The 27,860-nt window shown below is 32.0% G+C and overlaps 1 protein-coding gene across 10 annotated transcripts in view; it reads right to left on the reverse strand.

Moving 5' to 3' along the window:
* Positions 1 to 27,860, reverse strand: part of NOL4 (nucleolar protein 4) — a 277,921-nt gene that overhangs the window by 154,948 nt on the left and 95,113 nt on the right. For all 10 annotated transcript variants that reach the window (XM_036229933.1, XM_016153923.2, XM_016153925.2 and 7 more), the window contains 3 exons: positions 24,136 to 24,247; positions 23,127 to 23,239; positions 17,230 to 17,362 (listed from right to left, as the gene is read on the reverse strand). In XM_036229933.1, the coding sequence (XP_036085826.1) occupies positions 17,230 to 17,362; positions 23,127 to 23,239; positions 24,136 to 24,247 (358 nt within the window). The remainder of the gene's footprint in view (positions 1 to 17,229; positions 17,363 to 23,126; positions 23,240 to 24,135; positions 24,248 to 27,860) is intronic.

Consider the following 27,860-nt stretch of genomic DNA (forward strand, 5'->3'; position numbering starts at 1 on the left):
AATACTCATACCCTAAAAGTCTGCAATCAGTGAAAAAGTCCTTGAAAACTGCAAAACAAATATAGATCCAATAAACAACAGCTGAGAGAATTTGTCACTAGCAGAATCTATACGACAAAAAGATAAAGTAAATCCCTCAGTACAAAGGCAAATAATTCCAGATGAAAACACAGCTTAAAAGTGAAAAATTATAAATATATAGAAAACATAAAAGATCATTTTAATCTTTCTCTATAAAAGGCTATCAAAAGCAAAGATAGTAATATAAACATAGAGTTTACAAATTATGAAGTAAAATATGAAAGCAATAGCACAAAAAAGGTAGCACTTGGAAATCTATAATTTTAAGATTCTTATGTTAAAAATAAAATGGTAAAGTAAGAATTCAAAGCATGCTATAATAAGGTAGATATACATTGATCTTTACATTCAGATTGTTTTCTTTATTATGAATGTAGTGATAATTATTTTGGCCAATGGGAAAAGGAATCCCAGAACTTACACATTTCCCGTCCTCCTTTTCCCAACAAGATGACACCATATTTTTAATTTCACTTTTCACCTTTACAAGAGAAGGAGGCTGAGCTGGATTGGAATGAGAGAATGATGAAAGAGACATTTCTCCTAAGCTTTTCAAGCTGGGACTCTTCAAAGTACTTACTTTAGATGCAGGGGACTCTGGGACAACAGGGTGTGTCTTAGTTCTTTAAATATCACTTGTGCTTCATTAATGGAAGACAGAAAAGTCCCTTGAACAGTACTTACTGAACATCTCCTAAGCACAGAGTTCAAAGACGGGTTCCTTAATTCTTTCACACAGATCTCAATCACTACCTTCTCTTAGAGAAAAGACTGTAAAAATGGCAAATCATACTGAGTAGCACAGTAACATTTAATACTTCCAGGGTCCTTAGCCAAATCTTCTACAAATAGTGGCTGGTAACATTTATTATTTCTAACAAAATAGAAAGCTTCTATTTTTAGCAATGTGACTGATAATGACAACCCTTGAATGGAGAACTCTGCTTCTTTTTGATTTATATGAACACTGCAAAGTCCCTGAAGGTATATTCACAAGTCAATGTGAAAACATGTAACACCCAGCAGTAAATTCTTGCTTTAGAATCAAATAAAACTCATATGGTCTACTGAATAAAAAGCAAGACAGACATTTCTTTAACTAATGTTACCATATATATATACACATACACACATATCTGCGTGTGTATTAAAATAAAGTACCCAATGCCTACTAACCACTTAAGTTAATAGCCACTATATGGTTTTACACACAACTTGAGAGGAAAAACAAAAACCTAAAAAAACCAACTGCACAAGAATAAAACCCCCAAACTGCCAAACACCCTTATTTTAAGTTGAATTACAGTCTACAAAAGGAAAAATAGATACAATAAAGAAGGAATTCATTTAAATTTATATGAAATTGTTAATTTTAAATAATTGTAGAAATGAAGGACATTGGAAGAAATTTGATATCAGTAGACCTCTAGTGGTTATTAAAGTAATTGATAATTTTACTATTTTCCATTACTGCCTCTTTCAACATAAAACAGTGTCCAAGTGTTCCCGGATATTACCTCCCAAAGCAATAGTGCAAATAGTAGCAAATATCTACCCACATCTTTGAAAAAACAAAATAATAAAACTAACTTTCTATGTATGTTGACCACAAACTACTAAAAAAATATATTTTATTATTTTTATACTTAAAAATACCTTTACAGGTTTTTAAATCTAGAGATTTACCTCTTATGTTTTAAAGTAATTTTTCACAAAAAAGGATTCAATGTATATCTGTGTTATTTCTTCTAATCTTGGATAATTGAAATATTTTCATACTTTCTTAAAGCCATGTATTTACTTGTAAAGGAGACAATAAATACCTGTTTCCCTTTATGGTAGAATGAAATGAATGTCTACATTGGTCAGGTCACAGAAACTCACATTAGGTGGACACGAATTGGATTCTAGTTGAAAGTGAAATGCCTCAGGTGAAGTTAATTTCCTTTTTCTCAATTTAAGTCACTCATATGAATCATGGCTTTTGCCCTTTATTAATAAAGAGAATTGGCAAATTAAAAGGATGTCTTGAAGCAGCATCCTTCTCAGGCGACACTAGATGTCGTGGATATAAAACAACTCCCATGAGACAATAACACACACCCTCAATGCCACTACTTCAACAAACCATTGCCCACAAGTAAGAATGTGTTCTTTTGCTACATACAATCAAATAATTTCTTTGAAAAAGGTAAGTGTAAAAGATTAAACATTTAAATAAGTTATGTTCCACAGAACTATGTATGTATAACAAGTTAATATGAAAAGCAGTTACTTAGTAATTATTCATGCAGAATCAAAATATATAGCATAGTTTCAAAACATTTGTCTTGATCTGGAGGAGGATTTCTAAAATGCTTAATGATCCCTTATAAAAGAACACAGGTACAAAATGAACCTACTTTCTAATTTCCCACAAGGTATTTAAAAAGAAGGAAAATTGATCAGGATGATAAATTGAAGGTAACCGAAGGTTAACTTCTGTACTCTGCCTCAAATTTAATGATGACTGCTACTGATATTTGCATTCCGTATAGCACTAGTATAAACTGACAAGGTCACCAACTAAAATGCACACAAAAAGGGCATTTTTCTTTTTAATCAAATTCAGTTTATTTGTCCCACTTCTGGTTAGGGAGGGAAATTTATGCGAAATTAAGGTAGTTCAGTCATTTTCAGTGACAATTCAGTTTTTTGTGTAACTATTCAGTCTCCTGTAAACTAGGAGTCTCAGTGACATAATGGCCTATGAAGCTTGGGAGGGTAGTGAGAAGGAAAAGGCAGCCAGTTTATTCTATCCTCACTGTCCTTCAAGGAAGAGTGGCTTTCTCATCCGATGTCTGTCCTCGTTGAATTTGCTGATGAGCATGGCCCTGCTAGGGATTCCAAGGGATAGATCCCGGACATTTCATCCCAATCATGGAGAATCTCCCAGTTCACCAAACTTATTTGCTTCTTCCTGCCATCCCATCCCATGCTGGTGGTGTTTGTGTTTCTGAGACTTGAATTTGGCCTATTATCTAAGTACCTCATGGTATTCTATTGTACTCTTAGGATGCCGTGTTGGACACAGGGCATTTCTCTGTGATGTTCACAGTCTTCTGGACTACACCCTGGGTATTGAGGCCCACGCTCATTCTGTTCTTTTATCTTTCAAGACTATTTACATTACCCTGCTGCCCTTGCTAAGGCCAGGAGGCATTTCCCAGAGAATTGTGCAACTCATCTCTCTAAATTGCTCTTTCCCACATATAGCTGGATTGTTAAGTTCTTTGGGGAAGGAAAAAAAAGTTCTTATGTAATTATGCATTTTTGTCCTTTCTATAATTTATTCATTCAGACCTCTAGGCTTTTGCTCCTATTTAAAGTCAATTTCTTAGAATTCTATTCTATGTTTAGATCTTGCCAGTCAGTAAAAGCCATGGTTTTAAAGATATATATCTATGCTATTAACTTTAAAATAGCTACTTAAGCAAACAAAAGCCAAGCAATTGATTCTTTATTCTTTCTATACCAAGCTCAGCCTGAGGGTAGGTCATTTGGAAAGCTCCGAATTCTTCTAGAAAAAAGAAGTGGCAGTAAAAGTAAAAGGCTTTGAAAAATGAAGCACAGACCGTTTAAACATCAAAATATTTCCCCATTATACCATAACAGTTTACAAAGCACAGTGGCGTTTGCACATGCTGTGCCTGAAGTGTTCTTGTGCCTCTTTTCACCTGTGAACTGTTGTTCATCTTCTGGATCTAAGTTACTCATCTCAGAGGCGCTTCCAGCTACTCCATGGCCAGAATAATTCAGTGCCACTGCTATATATACTCTCTAATGAGGCTCCTTCCATTCATAGTGGTTGCTGTAAGTTGTAGTTATAAATTTCGTCTTGTGTCCCCACCCTACCAGGCTCTATATCAATGTTAATAGTGTAGACCCTTTTTATGTTTTGCCCACTGCTAAATTCTCAGCACTTCATATAATTCTGACACACAGAGATGGTCAATAAATATTTCTTGTAAGTGACTATATCATCCTTACTTGTTCCTAATGTAGACCCTGCGATATTAATAAAGCAAATATTACCCCCAAAAGAAAACAGAGGACTCTTGTGAAATGACACGCATCAAGACACACAGGTTTTGTCACAGAACTGGGCTCTAAACTTCAGGCCTGTGAACCCTGACCCACTGCTGTCCATTGTACCACATCCTTGTTCATTGTCATCTTTAATAATAGTTGGAAATCTGCTTTATTTTCTTAGTAAGCACCTGCTTAACAGGTTAAACCATTAGTTTTAGTAGCAAAAAGCAGCCTGGTTTAACAGAAGGAAAACAAAAGACAGGATTTAATTTTGAAATGAGAATAATACGTGACCCAAGAGACCAGTTTGACTATTAAACTGTATCAGAGTTATTAATATAACATCACCCAATAGGGTAAAAAACTTTCTTCAAAAGAAAGCTAAAATACCTTGTCTATCTGAAAGTTATTAATAAAATTTTCATAGACAGAATAACATTTTATAGTCTTCTTTCTAAGAAAATAGGAGTAGGCCCTTGTTTATAGAGCAAATTGAGGAGCTGGCTTATTTCAGATTACGCGATTGACAAGCCCTATAAAACTTGTAGGGACATTTATAATCGTTGACAAAAAATAAGTCCAGCTATTAACTGGTTCTATTATTGACCTCTGAATTCACCAAATATAGGTTCTCAAAGCTACAGTATCTCACAAGCATCTAATAAACTTTATTAGTCTTTTCACAAATGCAAGTAATTTCAATTTATAATAGTAAAGTTTTCTTTTGAAGTTTGATGTTTTATTTTAAAAGTTTGCTCACATTTGGGTAGAGCTGAATATCCTATTATTATATAAATCTGCTTAATCTGGATAATTTCCATATTATGCACACTTTCATATTTTATTAGATTAATATGATTTATCATACAAAGTATGTTATTTTAAGACATGTGAGTTGAATGACTGATATTTCAAAATAGCCTATTCATTTGAATCTTTTATGTAGGAAAATAACACTCTTCATTAAAAAAATGTATAACCTTTATTGTTATTTCATACAGAGCAAAGCTGAAATGTTATCTAAAAAAAAGCTTATAAAGTAAGATAAATCATTACTGTCATAAGTGGATGGTCATGAATGAAAAGGTTTTTTTTTCCCCTTCTGCCAAAGCTTGGTCTTATTATTTAGAATAAATCACAGTAAAATAAAATGAGAAGATGCAAAATAATAAATGCAGTAGAGGAGGTCAATCACAATTTTCTATTGTCCTTTCCATACAAGGGAAGAATAGAGGAAATAAAAGAAATTGTCAAAAGTCAATTACATATTTAACAGATAAAAGGAAATATGAATTTTAAACATAAGGCGATTATTGCCAAGAGATATTATTGAAATAAACAGAATTTAAATTTGCTACTCCTGCTTGAGAAAGCTAGATGAAACCAATAGATTTCAATGGCTAGAAATAATAATTCTTCATGACAATGCAGAAACAAAGAGGATATGTGCATGAAAATAGGAACGTATGGGGAAATATCTACTAGTAGCTATTACAGACAGATTAAAAATCTCCAGGAATACTAAAATATGAGCCAGAGTATTAATTCTCTGTTCAGAAAACAAGAACATGATGGATGGTTGACCATTCATGGCATAAAATAAAGTGTGTTAGGAAGCATAAGTTACAGAATATATTAAATTCTGGTTACAGAGGTGGACTTGTGGCAACTTAGAAACTCCTCTTTAAAGACATAGGCTCAGGTCCAAAATGTCTGCATTTTGATTACATTTCTACCACTTAAAAGTTGGATGATGATAAGCTGATTGCTTAGTTCAGCCTCAGTGCTCTCATCTACACCATAAAAATAACAATAGTCCCTACCTTATAGGATTATTGTGAAGACCTACAAAATTAATTCTTGGGACAGACACTGGCATACAGTAAGCAATCAAAGACATTTTAGTTTTTGTCACCACCTGTCCTTACTTTCTGTTGGAAATATCTTAAAACAAAATTTGATTTTAGATGGTTGACACTCAATGAAAATTTAAATGTTTTTCGCCAATTGTAAAATAGAATTATGCACATGACATTTCGGATAAACGTTAAGAGTAAGCATGTCCTCACTGAGACCAGCTGAACACTGACATCAGTATTTTGTGTACTAAACTCCCAAGTATCTATAATGGTATTTTCATTTCTCTTCATTACTTTATCATAGACTTGAATAAAGACCGAGCTAAACAGTGATGAGTACAATTTTTTACTCTGAATGATGCTAGGCTCTATTCCCTAAGATGTTGTTATGCCTTAGCAATAATGTTAGTGAAATAAATCCCCATACTGAGAGATGAGCTAACTAATGATATTTGACTGACAAAAAAACAAAAAACAAAAACAAAAAAATTTTTAAAATGTATATAGACATTTAAGGTTGTCAAAGCTTTAATGATGCTGCTGTCAAAATAAATCCTAAGAAACCCCCAATGCCTAAGGATCTCAGGGTAAATTTTATGAAAAATGCTTAAAGGAAAACAATCAATATTGTTGAAAGCACTAAAATTCTCTCTCTCTCTCTCTCTCTCTCTCTCTCTCTCTCTCTCTCTCTCTCTCTCTCGACACAGTCACACACACACACACACACACATACATACTTATGTACACACATACATTCAGGAAGGAATAAGGGACAAGATTTCTTATAAATTATGTTTATAAAGAAGGGGGGGGAAGGAAGAATTAATTTCACATTTTGGCAATACTCACAAGACTTTATGTCAACTACAGCTTTTTACCAAAGGCATGGAAGATTGGCAGCAAAAACAAGGCAGAGAATGACTCTGGATGATTCTTATGGTTCAGACTGGAGGAAGAGTAGGAAGTCTGCTCCATCAGTAATCACTTGGTTTTCTAAGAACTATTCATATGGGTATTTTGGAAGTAAAAAGCCTCTTTAAAGATGGGAAGGGCTGGGAGGGAGAAGGATGAGGCTGTCCCCACCATTCTTGAATCCTTGTCTCTCATCTAAGAAAACACTTCAACCAGTTTAGATGTATATAGAAAATAATGGAGTCCCATTTATTTTTTAAATACAACTTTTGTTAGGATGAAGGCAACAGAAAATGTTATAGATGAGAAAGAGAATCCTAAAAGGGAGAACACCGAGTATTCTGGAGCTAGGATGAGTCTTAGAGGGTTAGCTAAACTTTTCATTTACAGATATAGAAATGGTTGCCTGAAGATGTTATTAATTCTTAAATAAGGCTGCACAACTAGTTACTGGAAGCGCTATGATATGAAACAAGGCCTCAAGATTTAAAGTTAAGTTTCTTTACAATGCCTTCTTAATGAATTTGCTTTAGGATCTCATAGCTATTTTGTTGTTTCAGTTCTCCAGAGTGGATTTGGGAGGTAGACAAGGGAGACAACACAGGCATCAGGAACCCCAAAGTGAGATGTGAAAAGTCAGATCATTCATGGGCAAGGAAATCAACTACCTATCTAAGGTTTGGCAAGAAACACTGAGTTAGGGGTTGAGCACTACAGAAGTAAGAAGCTGGCGAAGAAATTTCAAACTCTGTTTTAACTCTAAAACTGTATTCTATGATATGTCAAACACAGTGCTTTGCTCTTAAGGTAGTGTGCAAAAATGCCTAAAATACACTATTTCCTCCAAGGTGCCCTAAGTCAAGTGAAGAAGTGAACTGATAAAAAAACCAATTATACTCTAAATTTATACTGGATATAATAAAATATCCTTTCAAGTGCTTTCTTCAATACCCTCCCACTGTTCTCTTCTTTTATCAATGCACTAATTATGTTATTTGTAAAGCTAGTACATAAAGATTTTTTGGTCAGTTTAGCCCCATTTTATAGCTGCTTTATCTCTCTGTACAACTCTCATGCAATATCGCCTTCAAAGCCGTATTCAATACTGATTTTTTTTTTTTTTTTTTTTGCTTAAAGGCTAATGTGTTTTTTAAAAAAGGAATCACTAGCTGACCCATCTAGCAACAGGAAAGTTGTAAAGAAAAACAGTATGGTGTGGACTTACAGTGAAAGTTTACAAGGGCTAGTCAGGTAACAGTAAAAACAAACTTAAAAATTAGAAAAAAAAAAGTTAGTTGCTAAAGATTCTTAAATTGGGGAAATTAATCTGGTTCTGATTCTATAAAACAGCTGGATACATGAATTTCAACGTTCAAAATTTATTTGAATATTCAAAAGATATTTTCTAACATCTCTCTAGTGTCATATGTGCATTATCGGATAGACAAAATTCAATACTCAAGACCTAAAGGTTCTAGTATCTGCTACTTGGTTCTAACAGAATTTTAGTATCTCCTGGAGGTGCTGAAACACTGAACACTGTAATCGTTCATGGACCAGCAATCACCATCATGAAGATAATGAGAAGCCACAGAGCAATACCTCAAAACAAAGAACTAACCCAGACATAGAATTCCCAATTAATCTGACATCCTTCATTGATCAGATTAGACTCTCCAAGGTAAGCCTGGAACCCAGACAATTTCTCCTAACTTTCAATAGGCCCAGGACCTAGCTAAGATCGGACTAGTCTCTGGGTGTACAAGCTTTATAATGAACTCAATAAGCTAAATTTCTAAATAAGCACTTGTATGAAAAAAACCACTTATTTAATACAATTAACAAAAGGCAAAATTTTAACTTAAGAGAAAAATAAACTTTTAAATTTATAACATGAAATGAAAGAAAAAATATTATTTCCTACAAAAGTATTTTAAATAAATGCATAACTTAAGCACGTTTTCTCCATACTTATGATTTATATGTAAGCTAAATTGCTATTTCTTCTGCTTTTAGAAATAGCTACTGCTTAAAAATATGTTCAAATGATTAAATACACACACACACAAGCGTACATAATATTAGAATATAGCAATTAAAACTTCTAATTCATAGTAAGGTTCCTTCTAATTATTTTATCTATATTACTTATAAAGGTACTTTATGTTTCTGCAAATTATGATAAAGTTATTTATAGAGCAACTTCCATGAAGAGAAAGCTTTCTAAAAGCTTTATCAGTGTAATTACCTCAACCCAGAAAAATTAATTCAATAAATTTATCATGTAACTTGTTTCATAATCTGGCATTAGAACAACTTGAATTAAGAAAAAGCAGCAGCACTGTATCATTTTCAGGTACAAAAAACCCGGAAGTGCATGCAACTTACAAATCGAGAACCGTAACACTGTTAAGAACAAATTCAGTTCTGGAAGTCAAACACTTTACTACATTTATGTAAAAACAGAACAAAACGAAAACATTATTCAAATCATTTTTGCTTTATGCAAAATTTCCTAAGCAATTAGAAACCATTAGAGGAAAACGAAGTTTTAGAACAAAGAAAATGTCTTAGACAAGACAATATAAACTCAGTAGGGAATTTGGTGTTCAGCCTAAAAAAAAAATCTTTAATAGCTTTTCTAATTAAAACTCACCATCATAAAAAATTAACCACTAAATTTAATTTCCTATTAAGTATACTGTTTTACATCATTTTTATTAAAAACATGTTTTATTAGATTTTCCAACTAAATTAAATAGTGAATAGCAGTCACTTTTATTGCTGATTTATGTGCTTTGATAATTACTTCAAACTATCCTATTCAGCTAAATTAGATGCAATTTTAGTCACAAATATATTTTTACTCAAATTTTATTCACATATACATAAAGTGGTAAAAGTATTATGTTTGTTTTGTGTGTGTGTGTGTGTGTGTGTCCATAAATTAAATCCAATGTGTGAAAAATTCGAATAGAAAATAACTGCAAACAGACTGTACCCTTTATTAGACTAGTAGAAGAGTGTTTTCGAAAGTATTAAAGAACCACAGTATCTGGCAATTGTTATAACTAAGAAAAAAACACTGTTAACTGAAACCCACACAAATTTGCATATCGATCCTCACTCAAGTAGTGCAGAAGGTGACACTGGCCAAAAACAGCATCTGAGAATGAACTACATCTACATGACTTGATAGCCTTTAGACAGCTGCCATCTTGCCACTCCAAAACTCCCAGGTAGAAATGTGAGCAGTATCTTCAACAATATAGTCTGGAACATTGGCTCCATGCTTTTTCCCATGTGATTGTCTTAGTCATCCCATCTGAAGTGGGTCTCCTGAATCTGTACCATTTTTTTTTTTTTTTAAGTTCCCCAGGTAGGAGTCTATGCTGCCACCTCAGCACATAATCTAAATTAGGACAAAAGAAAAAGTGAATCTCCCACTATCATATCTTTCATCACTTATTTATCTCACAACTAAATTACTATTTTTTAAGTTTACTCCCTTCTGTGTTTCCACTCAAAACAGGACTGTGGTCATCAAGATGTGCATGATGTACACGTATATGCATCATTGTTCTGAAACAAATACATCCCAATTTTAAAAACATTTTGCTTTCATATCCTTCATGTTTTATTTAAAGTTAGGTAAGAGATTGGACTATTAAGTTGAATCATTATGGCAACTTCATGTGGTTCAACCTAATATGTCATGTTCATGCCCGCAACTTCACTGCATGATTCATTCTAGGGTTCAAAAGATATGTGAATGAATAATGAAATATTGAATCTCTCACCACTTACCCTTGACTAAGTATACTCAAGGCTCCAAGTAAGAAACTTTTTAGAATTATTTCTCTGAATGAGATATTTGTCTCCATTTTGGCTACTTGTTCCCTAAACATGCATCCTATTTTGGGTGAATGTTTTATCATGTAAGTCATAGTGGGAGGCAAAGATCCTTGTCATGGAAGCCAAAGATGCTCAAAAAATCTTGGAAAGATATTTAACCCCAAAACTATTTTTTTTCAATGAATTTGTTAATAGCACCTCTTTGGAAACCAGTATGCTATGGATTATAACATGGGAAAACTGTTTGAGACCAGCATGTTATCAAATAAAGTGTCTATGCACCCCTTGAAGCCGAAATCTAGATTCTAGAAGGGGATATCTGTTCTAGTCATTTGTTAAAGTCTAACTATAAAGGACTTTGAAAGACTAAGTGAACATCAGTGGGATTCAATTTTTTTTCCCCAAGGATATTCAAAACAAGATATTTTTCTGAGTTTTAGTACTCTCTTCTTACCTTTGATCCTGAGTGCCACAGCAGTTTTAAAGGAAAATTATGATTTTACTCAAAGGTAAGAATTCAAATTATTAAAATGTAGAATACTTGCTTATTATTTAATTTTATTTAATTTTAATCAAAAGGTAAGCAATTCAAATTATTAAAATGTAGAATACTTGCTTATTATTTAACTGATGTATAATATTTTCATAACATAAATTATTAATTTTCACTAAACTGATATTTATGGTAAAAATTTACCTGTTCTTAGCAGTGAAGTAAAGATCTGAAGTTCTTTAAAGTTTATTTTAACTAAGTATAATTTTGTAAGATAGATCTATCTATCCATCCGTCCATCCGCACACACTATAGTTCAATATTTGTATGCAAGTTAACCACTAAATTCCATTTAGATTTTCTACTGTTGATCAAAAATGGCCTGACCAATTGAAGCATATCAAAACATTTCCGGAATGCAAATATTATGCAGAAAGGGGAAATTTTTCAAATTCTGGTAAAATGAATTATGCATTTCTAAATGCTTAATAGAATTATCAAATACATCTTTGAATGAAAAAGTTGCCTTGAATATATTTTTTGAAAGTCCATTACAAGTAGAAGGTGAAATAAATGTTGATGAACACTTTAAGAGAATTTTTAACTCAGAAAGTCCTTCTCCCTATTTTCTTATTTATAGACATTACCACATCCCTTTGCCTAGCATGTAGGACATTATTTACTAAGACTTAAATGTATAAATAAGCCATTATTTGATACATGAATGAAGTATCAAATGTTGAAAATAAAAATTACATTTAAAAGTTTCTACATTACTCCACCAAGTCAAGAGACAATCAAGGGACTTTCTTAAGAGTAATATTCTGTGATGTCCCAAACAAAATCATAGAAAATGAACTAAATGAAAATGTATACTTTTTTTTCTATTGCAATCTCTTAGTTTTAAAGCTGATTACATTCATGTATAGAAAGTTGAGGGTATGCCTCAACTCTCCCTTGTATTGCTATAATCTTTTTTTAAAAAAAGGCAAAAATAAAAATATAACAATTTTTAGGTCAAAAATGTAGAAATCCTGTTGTTATATATAATCTCTTTGAGCGTAATAAAGCACAAATATTCCCTTACGAAAGTGTTAATAGTTTACAATACAATATTAAGTCAGAAAAGCAGTTAAAGTGATTCTTAGAAAAGTATTCCTCTATCAAATGAAATTGAATATTTTAAACTGAAACTTTAAATCTGTTTCTAAATCTGACACTTCTTTCACCAGACGACCTTTAATAACTAATCTCAGACAACAAAAAACAAATAGGTCAGCTGTTTTTAAAATGTACAAATTCAGAATAAAGTAAATAATTGGTTAAAAAAAGAACATTTTTTGAGTTAATCCATGCTCCCACTAATTTCTAGGATCTGGGATTTAAAGACAAAAGCCTGAGTGACTGCGTTTATACTTGTAATCCATTTAAATGAACAGCAGAACAAAAACACGTACAAATTGATAAACATTTGAGTACAGAGCACCTTTAAGCTTTTTGATCCAGGAATGTTGTTTGAAATTCTGTAAACCACAGCCATTGCATAGCAGAGCCTCCTTCACAATAAGCTCCTTCTATTCCACAGCAGCTTCAAAACCCTCATGCTTTCATGAGTAAATCAAATGATTATACAACCTTTAAATGATTTTAACCTAAGGGCATTATATTAAGTCTATGAAAAACTTTGAAACAACTTAAAGTCTTTTACTCAAAAATGGATGCAGGTGGTCAAAAGGCAGAACTTCCAATTATAAAATAAATAATGCGTAGGGATGCAGTGTATAGTATGGTGGCTCTAGCTAATACTGTATTGCATATTTCAAATTTGCTAAGAGAGTAGATCTTAAAGGTTCTCCTCATAAGAAAAAAAATTGTAACTATCTGTGGTGATGGATGTTAACTAGACCTATTGTGGTGATCATTTTACAATACAGACATACTATATAGAATATTTATATTATACACCTGAAACAAAAATAATCTTATATGCCAATTATACCTCGATTTTTTAAAATGAGGGTAAATATTTTGTATGAAAAGATTCAAAATTTTTGTGCATTTTTAAGATTATATTTTGATTGTCAGGGAAGCATTATAAACTTAAAATAAGCAAAGGAAGCTGCTTCTGCATTGATCTTGAAGCATTCTTCTCTTTACTAAATTTTTCATTCTGGATTGTGTCATCTTATCCTTTACCTAATTATCTTGCCTAGTGGTAGGTAGCAAGACATTTCCCTCTTTTCCTTCCTTTTTCCAATGTACATAATAAACATAGCTCCAAAATAACATGTATTTTATAGTCTTTCTTTCCCTTGGTACTGAATGGATTACATATCTTCTATAATCACAGCGAGATGAAACAGAAAAAAAGTGGATTTATCTAACTATAGTTGGTATACTATGTTATACTGGTTATACTAGTTGCGGGTGTACAATATAGTGATTCGACATTTTTATACCTTATAATGTGATCACCCTACTAATTCAAGTAATCATCTATCACTGTGCAAACTTATCACAATATTATTGACCTAGTTCCCTTCCTCTTTTCACCCATCCCTCTACTTGCTCCCTTCTGGTAACCATCCCTTTGGTCTCTGTTTCTATGAGTCTGTTTTTGTTCTGTTTTGTTTGTTTTGTTTTTGAATTCCACATATAAGTGAAACCATACCATATTTGTCTTTCTCTGCCTGATTTATTTTACTTAGTAGCATAACACTCTCTAGATCCATCCATGTTGTCACAAATGGCAAGATTTCACTCTTGAAAAAAGTTTTTACTCCCTATTTTATATGGTGTCTAATAAAGACATTGTTCTAGCTACCTGTGTTATAATTATTTGAAAGAATTTCTAAAAATCACAATATGCTATTTTAATTTCTTTAAAAGCATATCTAAATTACTTACTCAGTGTTAAAGAAAATAGAATACTTTAGTTCAATTTTTAAAATTTTTATATTGTTCAGACCCAACATAGGCCTAGCACCTAGAATCTCCACTGATTTGAGAAAGATAGGCACCAACTAAAAGTTTTACTACTATCAATTCTTATTTTTATAGAAGCAAGAATTTTCTCCCATTGGTTAGATGAACTGTAACCAAAAGTGAATGGTATCATGTAAACTTTTACTCCTTTAGATTGTATGTTTCGTGGAAGTAGAGACCATGTCCATTTTTGCTCACGATTTACGTACATCTCTTAGCATACAGGAAGTTCTAAAAGAAAAGTTATATTAGATGAGAAAATCAAGATATAGAATAGTGTAAATGATATGAACCTATTTTTATAAAACATTGATGACAAAATCTTCCGAGTGCGTACATATGTTTATGTGCATGTGTGTGTAGAGAAAAATAAGGAATGACACAGTAGTTTTGTTACTATGGGTGACACCTAGGAGACTGCTATTGTCAGAGGGGAGGGGAAAAAAACATTAAAATATATAAAACTGGTATCACAAGTCATGATTATGGTGAAAAGTTATATTTTAATTATATAAATAATGGAGCATTTAGGAACTATCTCAAATGGAGCAACCAAAGGAAAATCAAAAGCATAACAAGATACATTAACTGATATGGCTTTTGTATTCTAGAAAAGAAATATCTAACAAATAAAAAAAAATAATATAGTTTCACACAGAGACGAGTGCTCTGAAGAATGTTACAGTTTAGGTAATAGATAGGAAGAGATAGCCTGAGCTCAGGAAAGATGTCAGGGCTGGGAGCTGTAAATATACGATTCATCAGGCTACAGATGGTATTGAAAGCCACATGACTCCATATGATTATCTAGAGAGTGGGTGTGTCAAGTAGAGAGTTGAGGGCTATACCCTTGAGCACTCTAACATCTATAGAATAGGATATGGAAAGGGAACCAACAGAGATGACTGAAAAAGTAGTCTACCAGGAAACAAAGTGTATGTTTTCCTTTAATGTCTGTGTTCAGGGAGATGAAGAGTAAGGTCTGACCAATGAATTAGACAACATGAAGACTGCTAGTGATATTCACAATAGCAAGTGAAGTGAAGAGCAAGAATGAAAGCCTACTTGAGGCAAGCCAAAAAGAATAGAGGTGAAGAAGTAGAGACAATGAAACAACTCTTTCTATGAGCTTCACTGTAAAGTATGTTACAGGAATGGTGCAGAGAAATGGTAGGCAATAAATAAAGGGGCACAGTGGGATCAGTGGAGGATTTCTAAAAAGGATATGTATCATATCATGTTTGTTTGCTCATCATGGGGAAAACTTATGCTGTGGGAGAAAGAAGAGATAATTGCAAGAGAAAACTCAGAGAAGTATGAGGAAAGGCTTAGGTTTAAGTTGGAGAAAAAACAACTAGATATGTGCTTATCCTTGAGGCACACATCGATATATGATAAGAAAGTGCTTTCTCCTAAGAGCAAGTACTATTTGAAGTTATTCTACCGCATTTTATTAAAATCAATATAGATTTATGTCATGTCAGCTGTTCCCTAGCCAAAGATCCACAAATGGCCATTTTAATCAAGAAAACCATAATACTGCATCATGAGAGAGATTTTCTGGTTATTTACATTCTCCATAACTATAAACTAAAAAATATGATGGTACAAACAGGTAAAATATATAAAAATATATTAATAGAGTGAGAAATATACATATATATTTTTCAGTTATTCTATGACCCCAGTGCTATACAATTCCCATTAACAAAATCCAACTCTGAAGATGTCTACTTCTCTTTTAGAAGAAAAAAGGTAATTTATATTTAAACCAGTATAACTTCATTCTTAGAAATTTCCCAAATAAATATCTTTCCTACTGCAATAACTATTCTACTGTGTAACAAATAAGACATGATTTTAAATCACTGATCGATGCACTCCTCCTTCTTTGTAACTCATGCCAACAAACATCTTTTAAACTCATCTGAAGTATGACAAAGAAGCCCACTCCCGACTTTTATTGGACTTTTTTGTATGCTTAAAACTAGGGATTTCTTAAACCTAGACAACATAAGCATAACACTAATAGCAGCTAGAAATGTAGCAATCTTTTACAACGAGTATTTAATACCAAGTTTATAGACAGCAAGGAAAAAAATTTATTTCCCTACCTACAGATATAGGCACAAAACTATAGACATAAAAAGTTCAGGTAAACCTATTACAGGAATAATACACTAACATTGAATAAAATTGGTCAATTTCCTTCTATTTATAACCCTTAATTTTTATTCACAATTATCTAAGGTACATTTACTTGCATGTATAATTTTATAACTTACAAAGACAAAAATCTACAAAAGTAGTTTTTAGAGATCTCTGGAAATATTAACACTTAAAGTGTTTTAACTACCAAGTCTACTTTCTCCACACATTTAGTCTTCTTCCTGTCATGAACAATGAGATGATTTGGGAATCTTCAATGGACCCAGGAAAATAAGAGATAATAATCCTTCTCTCCTTTACAGCTGAATAAAGTAGCTTGAATCCCCAGCAAAAAATTTTCTTACCCAAGAAAATGACTCTAGTAAAATTAAATGGTTTTTAGTAATAACTTCATCTTTTAGTAAAAGAAAAACATCCAAATTACTCTTTTGGCCATATTTAAACTCTTAATTCTGTCAGAAGAATAATGGCCCAAGAAACCAAAGCTAGAAAACATTACCACAGGAACCCAAACTACACTGATACAACACATTTTAAGTTCAAGGAGCAAAACATGAGCAAGCTTGAATTTTTACAACCAACATCTGTTTATAAATCAGTCTATCACCCTAATTTGAACAAAGTACTTGAGTCCCCAAATAATAAAGTGGATAATATAATCTGAGTACACAGAAAAAGTCCCCACAGAAACAAAAAATTGACACAAGAATAAGAGGTGGTTGTTTTAATAAATTCTGACTCAGACTTTGTTGTTCCTTTGTTCCTTTGTTCTGTGTATTTGTTTGTTCAATTTGAAGGGCTTACCATCTTGCTGGCCATGAAGAGCCTGGGGACTCTGCATTCTTTCCTCAAGATTGGAGCTAAGATCAGAGTTTACTGCCGACATCCGTGTGGAATCGCTCATATCAAATTCATCACTTTCTATTGAACTTTCATCCTGAAAATAATTTCAAAATATCAACAAGTGTCATAAAATATAATACATTCAAGTAGTGACCATTTTACTGATAGGGTCCATAAAATTTAGCCAGTACGTAAGCTTTTACAGAATTCAAGTATTTTACCCATTAATAGAGACGTGAAATAACAAATAACTGAATAATTTCTCCTTTTCAGGAACTTCAAAACTTGTGAAGTTGCTTCAAATAATGTATCTATGTATAGGCAGATTTAAAAGGTAAAACAATATGTTTAGGAAAGATGTAATTGGGGCATTATCCTGAATAATAAAAATAATAAAATAATAAAAAACCTTAACCAAAAAATATACATTGGCAAAGAAGTTGGACTCTAATAATAAGACAAACTTACATGGCTAGAAGCAAAGTCCACATTGTTGGAAAGCAAGATAACCTTAGCACAATGTTTCTTTTCTTACAAATGAATATAAATTGTATTGCAAGCACAAGAAGGAATTCTAGGTAAAGTGATAAAGATGCATTTGCCAAAAGCCAGTTCATCAAATAGTTAAATTAGCCAAAGGCCAGTTGGCCAAATGGCCAATTCATCAAAACTTGTCAAGCATCATCTTAACCAAATGTAAAATACTTTGCTATAGTCATTTCAGTGAAGCAAACTCCTTTAGGAGAATGGACTCTTAGACAGACAAATGGTGTGCTTATGGAGGCAGGAAGGCCTGAGCAACCTGTACAAAATATTGTAAATATTTGTTGAAATCGCAAGGTTTTACTTTAATTTGAAATGTTTGATCTGAAAGTTTAATACTAATATAATAATTAGCAGTAGCAGTGGTAGCAGTGCTATTTATGCTACAGACACTGTTCTTCATATTTGTTCATTCACTTCATTTTCAACACAACCTATGAGTTAGTACCAGAATTCATCCAATTTACAGATTGATAAACTGAGGCACAAATCAGTTAAATAATTGGGATTCATAAGAAGTCACCCAGGCTTGAGAAAATAGCTTCTTTGAGAAGTAAGAGTAACCGTGGCTTCATAAATGACATCTTGGTGTCAGCAAGAAGCTGCTATGGCGACAGGGACATTCTAATAAACTTACAAATTCGCCTTCTGATCCACAGGTCAGATCAAGGTGATTTGGCTGTCCTTCCTTTACCAAAGGTTTGATCATGTCTGGGTACACTGAGTAGCACTAGCTCTTCATTAATTCAGCAAGGAAATGCCACCCTGTGAGGCCTCTGGGCAATCGGCCACATGGACTTCTCCCAGCGGCATGCCCTCTCTCTCGGTACCTTGTTTTCTCCAATTCTAAATGCTAAGAAAACCCAAAACATCTGAAATAAATATATATGTTAAAAGGAGAAAATAACAGAATTCAATGTGCACATCAATGTTATCGATGTGTACCATATATCTACATGTATATACATATATACATATATAACTAGATGATATAGATATCCATTATATACACTGTATATAGTGTCTGCGATGTGATAGTAATTTAGAACACATTCTCTAGAGCTAGACTACCTGGTTTAGATCCAAGCTCTGCCACTTATTAGATGTGTTATCTTAAGCAACTTTTTTGTGCCTCAATTTCCTCATCTATAAAATGGAAATAATAATAGTATCAATCTCATAGGGCTATATGAGAATTAAGGGGATATAATATATTTAAAGTTGTTAGAACAATGTTAGATATGTAATAAGCACAAGACTTTTTGATATCATGTAGAATTCTACAGTATATAATATTATTCATACTTATTATAGGAACATATATAAAAATAAATTTAAACATAATGGTAAAGATGACCAACATGTGTTTGTAAAGTAGCCTTATATTCTACATCAACATAGTCTTTATAGTAAGCACTTATTATATATACTACAAAATGGCTAACTATATGTAACCTAGTATAATCTCATTTTAATGATGTGTGTGTATATGTGTCTCTAAAGAAAAGCTAGACATGAGTCAAATCAGTCTCTGTTCCATGGAATGCTTATGTAAACTGGTATAGTACATTATAAATAATCAATATATCTTTTGTCACCACTAAATGACATTCTTGTCAACATACATTTTAAGAAATGTGGACAAGATTAAAATGTTTAGGTAATCGAATGTATCTGTTTTGTATTTTATGTTTAAAACCCACTATTTTAAAGTATTTATGATCATAAGTGACAATGATTATGACTATTTTAAATATTTTCCTCTGTGATATCCTTTGAAATATAATTTGAATTCCACAGTTCTACTACTTATTAGAATATGAATTATCTGACTGCTTATTTATAAAGGGCTTTAATGAAACTTATTACATGCATTCATTCTGTAAGTTCTATTTTAATCAAAAACTAATTAAATAATTATCTTTCAAAAGGTGGCAAAAGTGTATAAAATATAATATTGTAGGGTTTTTTTTATTATCAACATAGAGATATTGCTAATCGCTCTAGGAAGAAATCAGTGAACATTTCTAAGAGTAAAGAATCAGAAAATTTGATTGACATGATATTAGGTATTTTATTTTATCCATGATCATCTTTAGGCCATTCATCTAAATCTTTTCCTCTTTATTTTGTTTTGTATAACAATCTGTGGAGAAAAAGAGTCTCCATATTTTACAATGTGAGTTTATTTTTCATGTAACTAAAATCTCACGATAATAAAAGCCATGCCAACCATCATAGAATTCTGCTTCCTTGAAACTTAATTTGAAAAAATTAGACTAAATATTTATTGTGACAATTTTCTTCCCTGTCTTTTCCCTTTTAAAATGGCACTTATTAATTTTTAATAAACTTTATTATTGAGCTTTTATTTTTATTTTGAAAAGTTGCTTGAAATTCAGATTCCTAATCTGTTTCCTACTTCATTTTAGTTTCAAGTTCCAGATCTTACCTCAATGAGTCTCCACCATATATCACGTGATTTCCATTGTTATTGCCCCATTGATTCAAGATTTTTTTTTCCATTTCCTGAATGATGTAATAATAATCTCCTAGTTATCTACCCACCTCCAGTTTCTTCCCTACCAGTTCTGTTCATCGACTAGTGCCAAATTAATCTTCCCATATCAGAACAAGCCACTTTTCTACTCCTAAATTTGCAGCTATATCCAAGTCAATCCAAGTCTACCAAGTAATGTGTAAGCTACTCAAACAAACATTTAGAGTTTCCCATAAGGCTGCTTGAAAACCACTCCCACCACCAACCTCATCTTTGTTCTGTTTTTCACTTACCTTATGCTCAAATTAACTTAAAGCCTATCTTATTATTAGCCTTTCTGTGAAATACATCACTTCAAACCTTACTGTATATGAGTGTAGACCTTGTTAAAAATTCAGATCACCAACATGCAGTTCAATAAGCTCTATAGTGCCCCTAATGCTAGTTATTTAGATACTGCTAGTCAAGAAAACATTCTGCAATGATGGAACTGCTATGAAACATTCCCTAGCCATTGACTACCAGCCACAGTTGGCTACTGAGCACTTGAAATGTGGCTAGTGCTCACATGAAATGAAATGAAATGAAATGAAAGTTTTAGTTCATTTTAATTAAATTTCATTTAAATTTCAATAACTACGTGTGGCTAGTGGCTACTGTATTTGGACAGTGCAGCTCTGACGAGTCTCTTTGTTGAATCTTGAAAATATATCTAATCATTCACTATTAGCAATGCAATAAACATGCTAATACATAAATTATCTTATATATATCACATTCTTTAGTATAAATTTCTAGTTAAATCATATAAATAACTTTTAGAAGTTTTACACAATTACTGGCCAACTCTCTCTGAGAAAGTTTGTTCCAGTTTAAATTTCATCAACTTTATAGTAAGGCCAATTGGTCTTACATTGGATATAATATTTTGTAATCCTAAGGGATCCCATTTCCTGGCCTTCTTTATTTCTCATAATTTCATTTAGTATCTTCTTATATATATTTTTTCATTATTTACTTCTGCTATTGTCTGTCCCCCCAACACTAGAAGATAAGCTTAGTAAAGGCAAGTTTTTTGTCACTTTATTCATTTTTGTTCATGTTTATCTCCATTAACTACAAGAGTGCCTATTACATAGACAGTACTCAATAAGTATTAGATGAACTAATTTGATTAACACTTATTATAATTTAAATGTAACTGATCACAAAGGACTATCTCACTTGATTTTATTTCAACATGAGTTACCTTAATTAGCCACTTTCCTATCTTTCAATAATTATAATTTCTAAAATTTTATAAATAATCTAACTAGTCATTTATCTGAATATTTTTTAAGGCAGTATATATCCATTTTGTATTTTTAAAATGTAAAAATAAGAGTTATTTTCCTAGTCCAGTTATAAATATAAAAGTATCTACTTCCTTTGGGTGAAAATACTTAGGATTTTTTAGAAGCAGAAGGACTCAGCATGTATGAGTTTTATTGTTGGCACAAAGTTTATCTTCTTACTTTTTGGCCTAGAAATAAACGTATCAACATTTAAATGAGCTTTCTACAAATAATTTGATAGCCCTAACTAGTTTATGAGGTTTTTAATATTTTCAATTATGTAATGAATCATAGAAATAATTTTTCCATTTTCAGGATGGATAGGAATTAATATTTTGTTAATTGTCATTCATGTCTTTAATCCAATGATTTAATTACTATTAATTTAATCCTTTATAGGTAGCCATCTAGTATATAGAATCTGACATTGCCACTGCATTAATACAGATCTTCTTATAGAGTGTACCCTTTATAAAATCTTTCAAGATAAAATAATTCTATAAATATCATTTTGAAATTAAATCTGCTCAAATGAAGAGGAAAACAAAAATTTGATTTGAGTTTTATAATTAGCTCAATGAAGTCATTTTAAAAGAATTTAATAATTCTTCACCAAAGAATGCTATATTTGAAAAATAAATATTTAACCATATTTTCTGTTCTAGAGAAATTTCAAGGGGAGAAACTATTCCTAATATAGATAATCTGAATATATCTGTTGATTAATGGCTACTAACTAGTTAATAATGGCTTACTAAGCCCCTATTGTTATGTATTTGGGGACATATATACAGGGTACATATACAACTTGGTCCTTGCCTTTGAGATACTTCAACTAAACTTGAGAGTTAATTGGTATACTAGAGAAGAATAGTCAACAAATGTGCATTTTGTGTCTAATATATGCCAACAAGCATATTGCAAGATTTTTACTATACAAATTAAATAGAATAGTTTGAAATATCGAAACATCTCTAATAAGAAGAATCGCTACAAACTGTCTTTAGAAAATGCAGAGAAGTAGACAAAAATGCATAGAATGGTTAAGTAAAATATAATTTTAAAATATATGTGAGAGTTGCCTGGTAGGAAAGTAATTACACTTGAAATACCTATTAAATTGACTTTTCTGGTTTCCAGGCAAAATAGCCTTCATTCTAAGGGCTTAGATACTTTCCTTGGATACTCATTTGGGATACTTTCCCCTGAAGTTTCTAGCACTTTACCAAAGCTAGCCTAATGGAAGTCAATTAAGGAAAATTAATCTTCTTGGGAATGAACAAATTCCTACACAGCACTAAGGTAGATGTGTTAAGACACGGAATCTCTGTCACCTCCATCTGTGCAATCCCGGCGACCTTCCTTTCATTAAAAACTAAATTACCATCTTCAAAATGCCATCATGCTTAATACAACAGTCATGGTTATCAAACTTCATTTCGACTTGTAAGTAATAACAAACATAGATATTCTCATTTTACCTCATCTTGCTGTGAGTTTAGTAGCTGCAGTTTCATGTGCTTCATATAGGCCATGGTAATTGGCATGTTGTAGTCAATCATACTGGTCACCAAAGTGGGAGGTTTTCCATTATCTGTAATAAAACATTTTTAATGGGTAATGAAAGTGACACTGCATTCTACCTGTAATTTCAGAATGATCCAATTTGTTCAAATTGAAATAAGATTCTAAATACCAAGTGTTTAGGAGATCAGAAGCAGTATAGATAGATTGCAGGAAAAAAAAATGGCTGGTAAGTTTCTACAAAGGTGCTTTGGGACAAATTAGCACTAGGGATAAATTAGTTATTTCTAACTTCAGGGGAGCTTTTGATGTCCTTCGTAACGAGTGAAGGCAAAATAGTGATTAAACATAATCATTTGTATTTTTTGTCTTTTTTGTCTTTCACTGCAAATTTACTTCCTACATGTACTACTGGAGTATTTGCTCCTTTTTTTTTCTTTTCATTTTTTTTGCCAGTCTACTCATCCTCTGATACATGAGAATGGACTAGCCTAAGTATATCTTTGAGACTAATTTAATTGCTGAGAGAATTTCATAGATTGGGAAAATAATTTTTAATGAAAGCTAAGCCAAATTATACTTTGTATGTAAAATTTTCAGTGAAGTAACTCCATACTATTCATCATTTTTACAAATAAGTAATTGGCAGAACTAAAAGGACACCAATAGAACATCGAGTTTCTTGTCAAATATATCTAAAATACCATGAAATATACATAATAAATTAAAATTAAAGTGTTATTATAGGAAAAAAGTTGTTTGCCACAATCAAAACTGTCTTCTGAGAATGGGCACTGAACTACTTTGTAAGTGGATGTTCAAAATTCACAGCCTCCCACTCGAATAAATGAGATGATCTGACTTGTTGAACTGTTTCAGTCTACCACGTTTTTATAAAAATATGAGATATAAATTGCTATTATGAGTAAAATTACTTTAGATCTCACTATTTGACACTGCAGCTACCTTTATGATCTGTTCCATCTGGGTTTAAATGCATTCTTTTCTGGCACTCTGAGCAGCTCATTAGAAATCGTGTCACCGCTTCTCTTGGTAGGAAGGCATAGCTCTCTGAAATCTGCAATGATTCACAAAACAGAAATGTTATTATATAAGCTGATTGAGAGTGATTCAACAGAAATGATCATTGTATTTCCAAATAAGACGCATTATTCCATAGTGGCAGGAAGCACAATGAAAGCATGCACTGCATACCATGCATCATTTCAAGAAATATCTATTCAACTTGATAGCATGTCTCTTAATAATAGCTAATAATGCAATGGAGAGAAAAAAATTGATCACATCTGAATATCTGTTTATATTTTTTCATTTCTTTTAGTAAGAATAATCAGTGTATAGATATTTTTGTGAATTTTCCTTATTAAAAATCGCCAACATTGTTTTTAAAACTTACTGCTACAATCATCGCAAATTTATCCAATTTTACATATCTATTTTAAAATTTTGCCCCAAGAAGAATCAATAAACTTTGGATTTAGCATTAATGAGCACTTAGTCATTATTGCTTTTCAAAATATTTTAAGTAAAAATGAAAGAATTCCAACTGAACTCATGTATATATTTACTGCAGTGAATCATCCCTTCCACAGAAAATGACACACCTGGAATAGCATTTTGGCCACCTATTTCATTTCTTACTTTATCAGTTTTTTGTAATTTATGTCCACAATAGCACACACTGATTGTCAGAGCAAGCTTTTCCAGTGCCCTATGTAAAGCTTCTATTTTCAGAATCTGATCTGGAGTTGAGTTAGAAATCAATACTCCTGTCATGGATTTTTTTATAACATTCTTTTTAAAAAGCAAGCTATTTCTCTCATCAAAGCAAATAATTTCTAAAGTGAAACTGATAGATTGCTAAATACCTCTAAATAAAAATGAGCACTGACTCAGGCAGCGCTACTAAGAAGTCTGCTATAGAGAATTAGTTTTCCACCATAGCACTAATACTGGTACATGAAATATGAGATAAACAAGGAATAAATAAGTTGTAAATTAGACAAAGTGCTACAGACTTTTCCTCAGATGCATGCATAGCTATTATAAACACTAATGTACTTTAAGTTTGTAGAAAGGAAAAAATATATGTACCGCATGTGTAATTGAGTATAATTCTACACCAATTCCATTAATGGTGATGGGGTCAACTTGCTTATCCATACTGTAGAATGAGCACAGTATTGAGTAAACCCTACATACTAAGATCTAAAGTTCTAAGGCATATTTTTCCCTGAATTAAAATTAAAACCAGTTGGTGTCACTTTGCCTATACCATTGACTTTTAGGAAAAGAAGCCACAAGAATATTAAAGAGAAGGAACAAGTCTATATTTAAAATCTGTCATGGATGATCCATATACAGGTAATTAAAGTTCAACTTTACTAGGATTTTTAAATGTTGAACTTGATTTTTAATATAACTATCATTTCTATATTAAGGTGCCCAGTTTTTTTTAAAAAAATCTCTTTGTACCATACAAGAAAATGTGAGAAAAATAAGCAGAAAAATATGACAGTATTTCATCAAACTATTTATATTAGTTATTAAATAAGGGAATATATGTATATAATTTAAATTCTCATTCATGCTCTCATACTCTTTCTCTAGACATACACATGCGCATACACACACAAATTGGATTCCTATTCATCTATTTTACAGAGGTAACTAACACCTTTGCCTGATTTATTTCTCTGATTAGAGATCATTTTTCTGACTCTCTGAAAATCTATTTTATAATAATGCATAAGTAAAAAAAAAGTTTATGAGGCATGCCCAGCTGCTCCTGATATTTTATATTTTAACTCACATGGAGTTACAGTTCATTGGAAATAATGGGGCCGACCAGTAAATTCATTAACAAATAGGATTTTAGAAGAATGCTCCATTGATTTTCATAAAGGATTTCTATTAAATCTTTTCTTTCCTTGTATGAAAGTCTTCTACTGAAAGAAAGATAGGCAGTAGTGGAATTGAAGAGATGCTCCATTGGCTTCCATGGTCCTGATGCACTCACTCTACATTCTGCCCTTTTACCAATGCTAATAAAGCGCATGTGTAGGAATCCCTTCTGGACAGATTTATGATTGGCCATACTCAATTATAATACTTGTCCTCACTCTACTTAGCTTCAAATCAATTTGTCTTAGAATCATTATTAATCATATTACATTTCTTTATAGTTTACTCTAAAAAACAAGTACCCATAATGGTCACAAACATGTTTGTGTTTCTGTGTACCTGTGTACATAAGATATTATAAAATCCCACTTTATACCTTACAAATGATTGTTAGCAAGTATTTTATCACATCATTTTCTGTGGTGGTATTCTGGCATAGTGCTCAGAATGTCACTATATGTTGTATAAGTGGATAAAAGCTCTTATTGGGTACATTTCTTGGTAATGAGAATCTTCTCTTCCCCACCTCACGTTCACTGGGACCCAGAGACTATGGAGTCTTCTTACGTACTTCGAGGAGAGATCCTCTGTACAGACTCTTCAAGTCTCACACTGATTTCTGGAATAATATTTCTGCGTTGGAGGTGAAAAGGGAAAATCATTCCTTTTTTCTTATCTAGAATCTTACTTCCAAGACTTCTTTAAAATTAGGAGTCCTAGGCAATCGTCATTGCTCAGTTTCTCAGAACATTTTTAAAAATGAAAACATATCCTTCAAAATCCTTAAATTATGGTCATTAGAATAATTACATTTCAGAATTAAAGCCATTTGATGAAATCCTGTCTTTTGATCCTGCCGGTATCCTTTAGTAACCCCATTCAGAGATAACACTGAAAGCCAATGTGTGAAGCATCTTTTTAACTTGGGTCCTAGGCCACACACCCCAATGACCCTGCCCTGATGAAAGGCCCTGTTTCTGTGAATGTTTGAAATGCTAAATCAACTTTAAATAGATATTCCTAAATGTTGATAAAACTCAAGTTTGTGTTCTTCTAGGCTGTCTATTCATCAATGTCCTAATATCTTTCATGCAACACGTAAAACTAACTGTAAATATATATATATATATATATATATATATATATATATATATAGTAGTAAGGGACAGAAATAAAAAAAATAGATTCAGATGCTTAAAATACCTTTCTACTAATGCTATAATTAATTATATAAAATGCTATATACATTTTCTAGGATAGAAATTAGACTTCAAATATACAGAATATTTTCTTGAACATTGGTGAGGAGAATACTTGAAAATGTATTCTTAGAAATACCTTTATGTTTGAGAAAGATAGTATATCCCTAGAATTTGTTTAGGAACACAGAAATGCTGCATCTTGTTAGTAATAGGAAGCAAAATATAACATAAATAGATATTAGTCTTGCTCTCTCTGAACTAAACACTAAAGACAATTGCCATGTAACAAGCCAAACATACTGCTTACAGTAGAAACAAAGATGCAAAGGAACAAATAGAACATAGCCATAATGAACCATATAAACGAATGACCTTAACATTAATTTGAGGAATCTCTTTATTAGAAATGTTATTTCCTAGTTGGGTTTTTATATCCACTATTTTAGACAGTGGTCAAAACAGATTTTACGGTAATGCTTTGGTAAATATATTGACTGATATAAGGAGATGAAATGAATTGCCATTGTTAGACAGTAGAGGACAAAACAAAGAGCTGAAAATCAA

Source organism: Rousettus aegyptiacus, unplaced genomic scaffold (assembly GCF_014176215.1).
Source record: "Rousettus aegyptiacus isolate mRouAeg1 unplaced genomic scaffold, mRouAeg1.p scaffold_m13_p_12, whole genome shotgun sequence".
Taxonomy (NCBI): domain Eukaryota; kingdom Metazoa; phylum Chordata; class Mammalia; order Chiroptera; family Pteropodidae; genus Rousettus; species Rousettus aegyptiacus.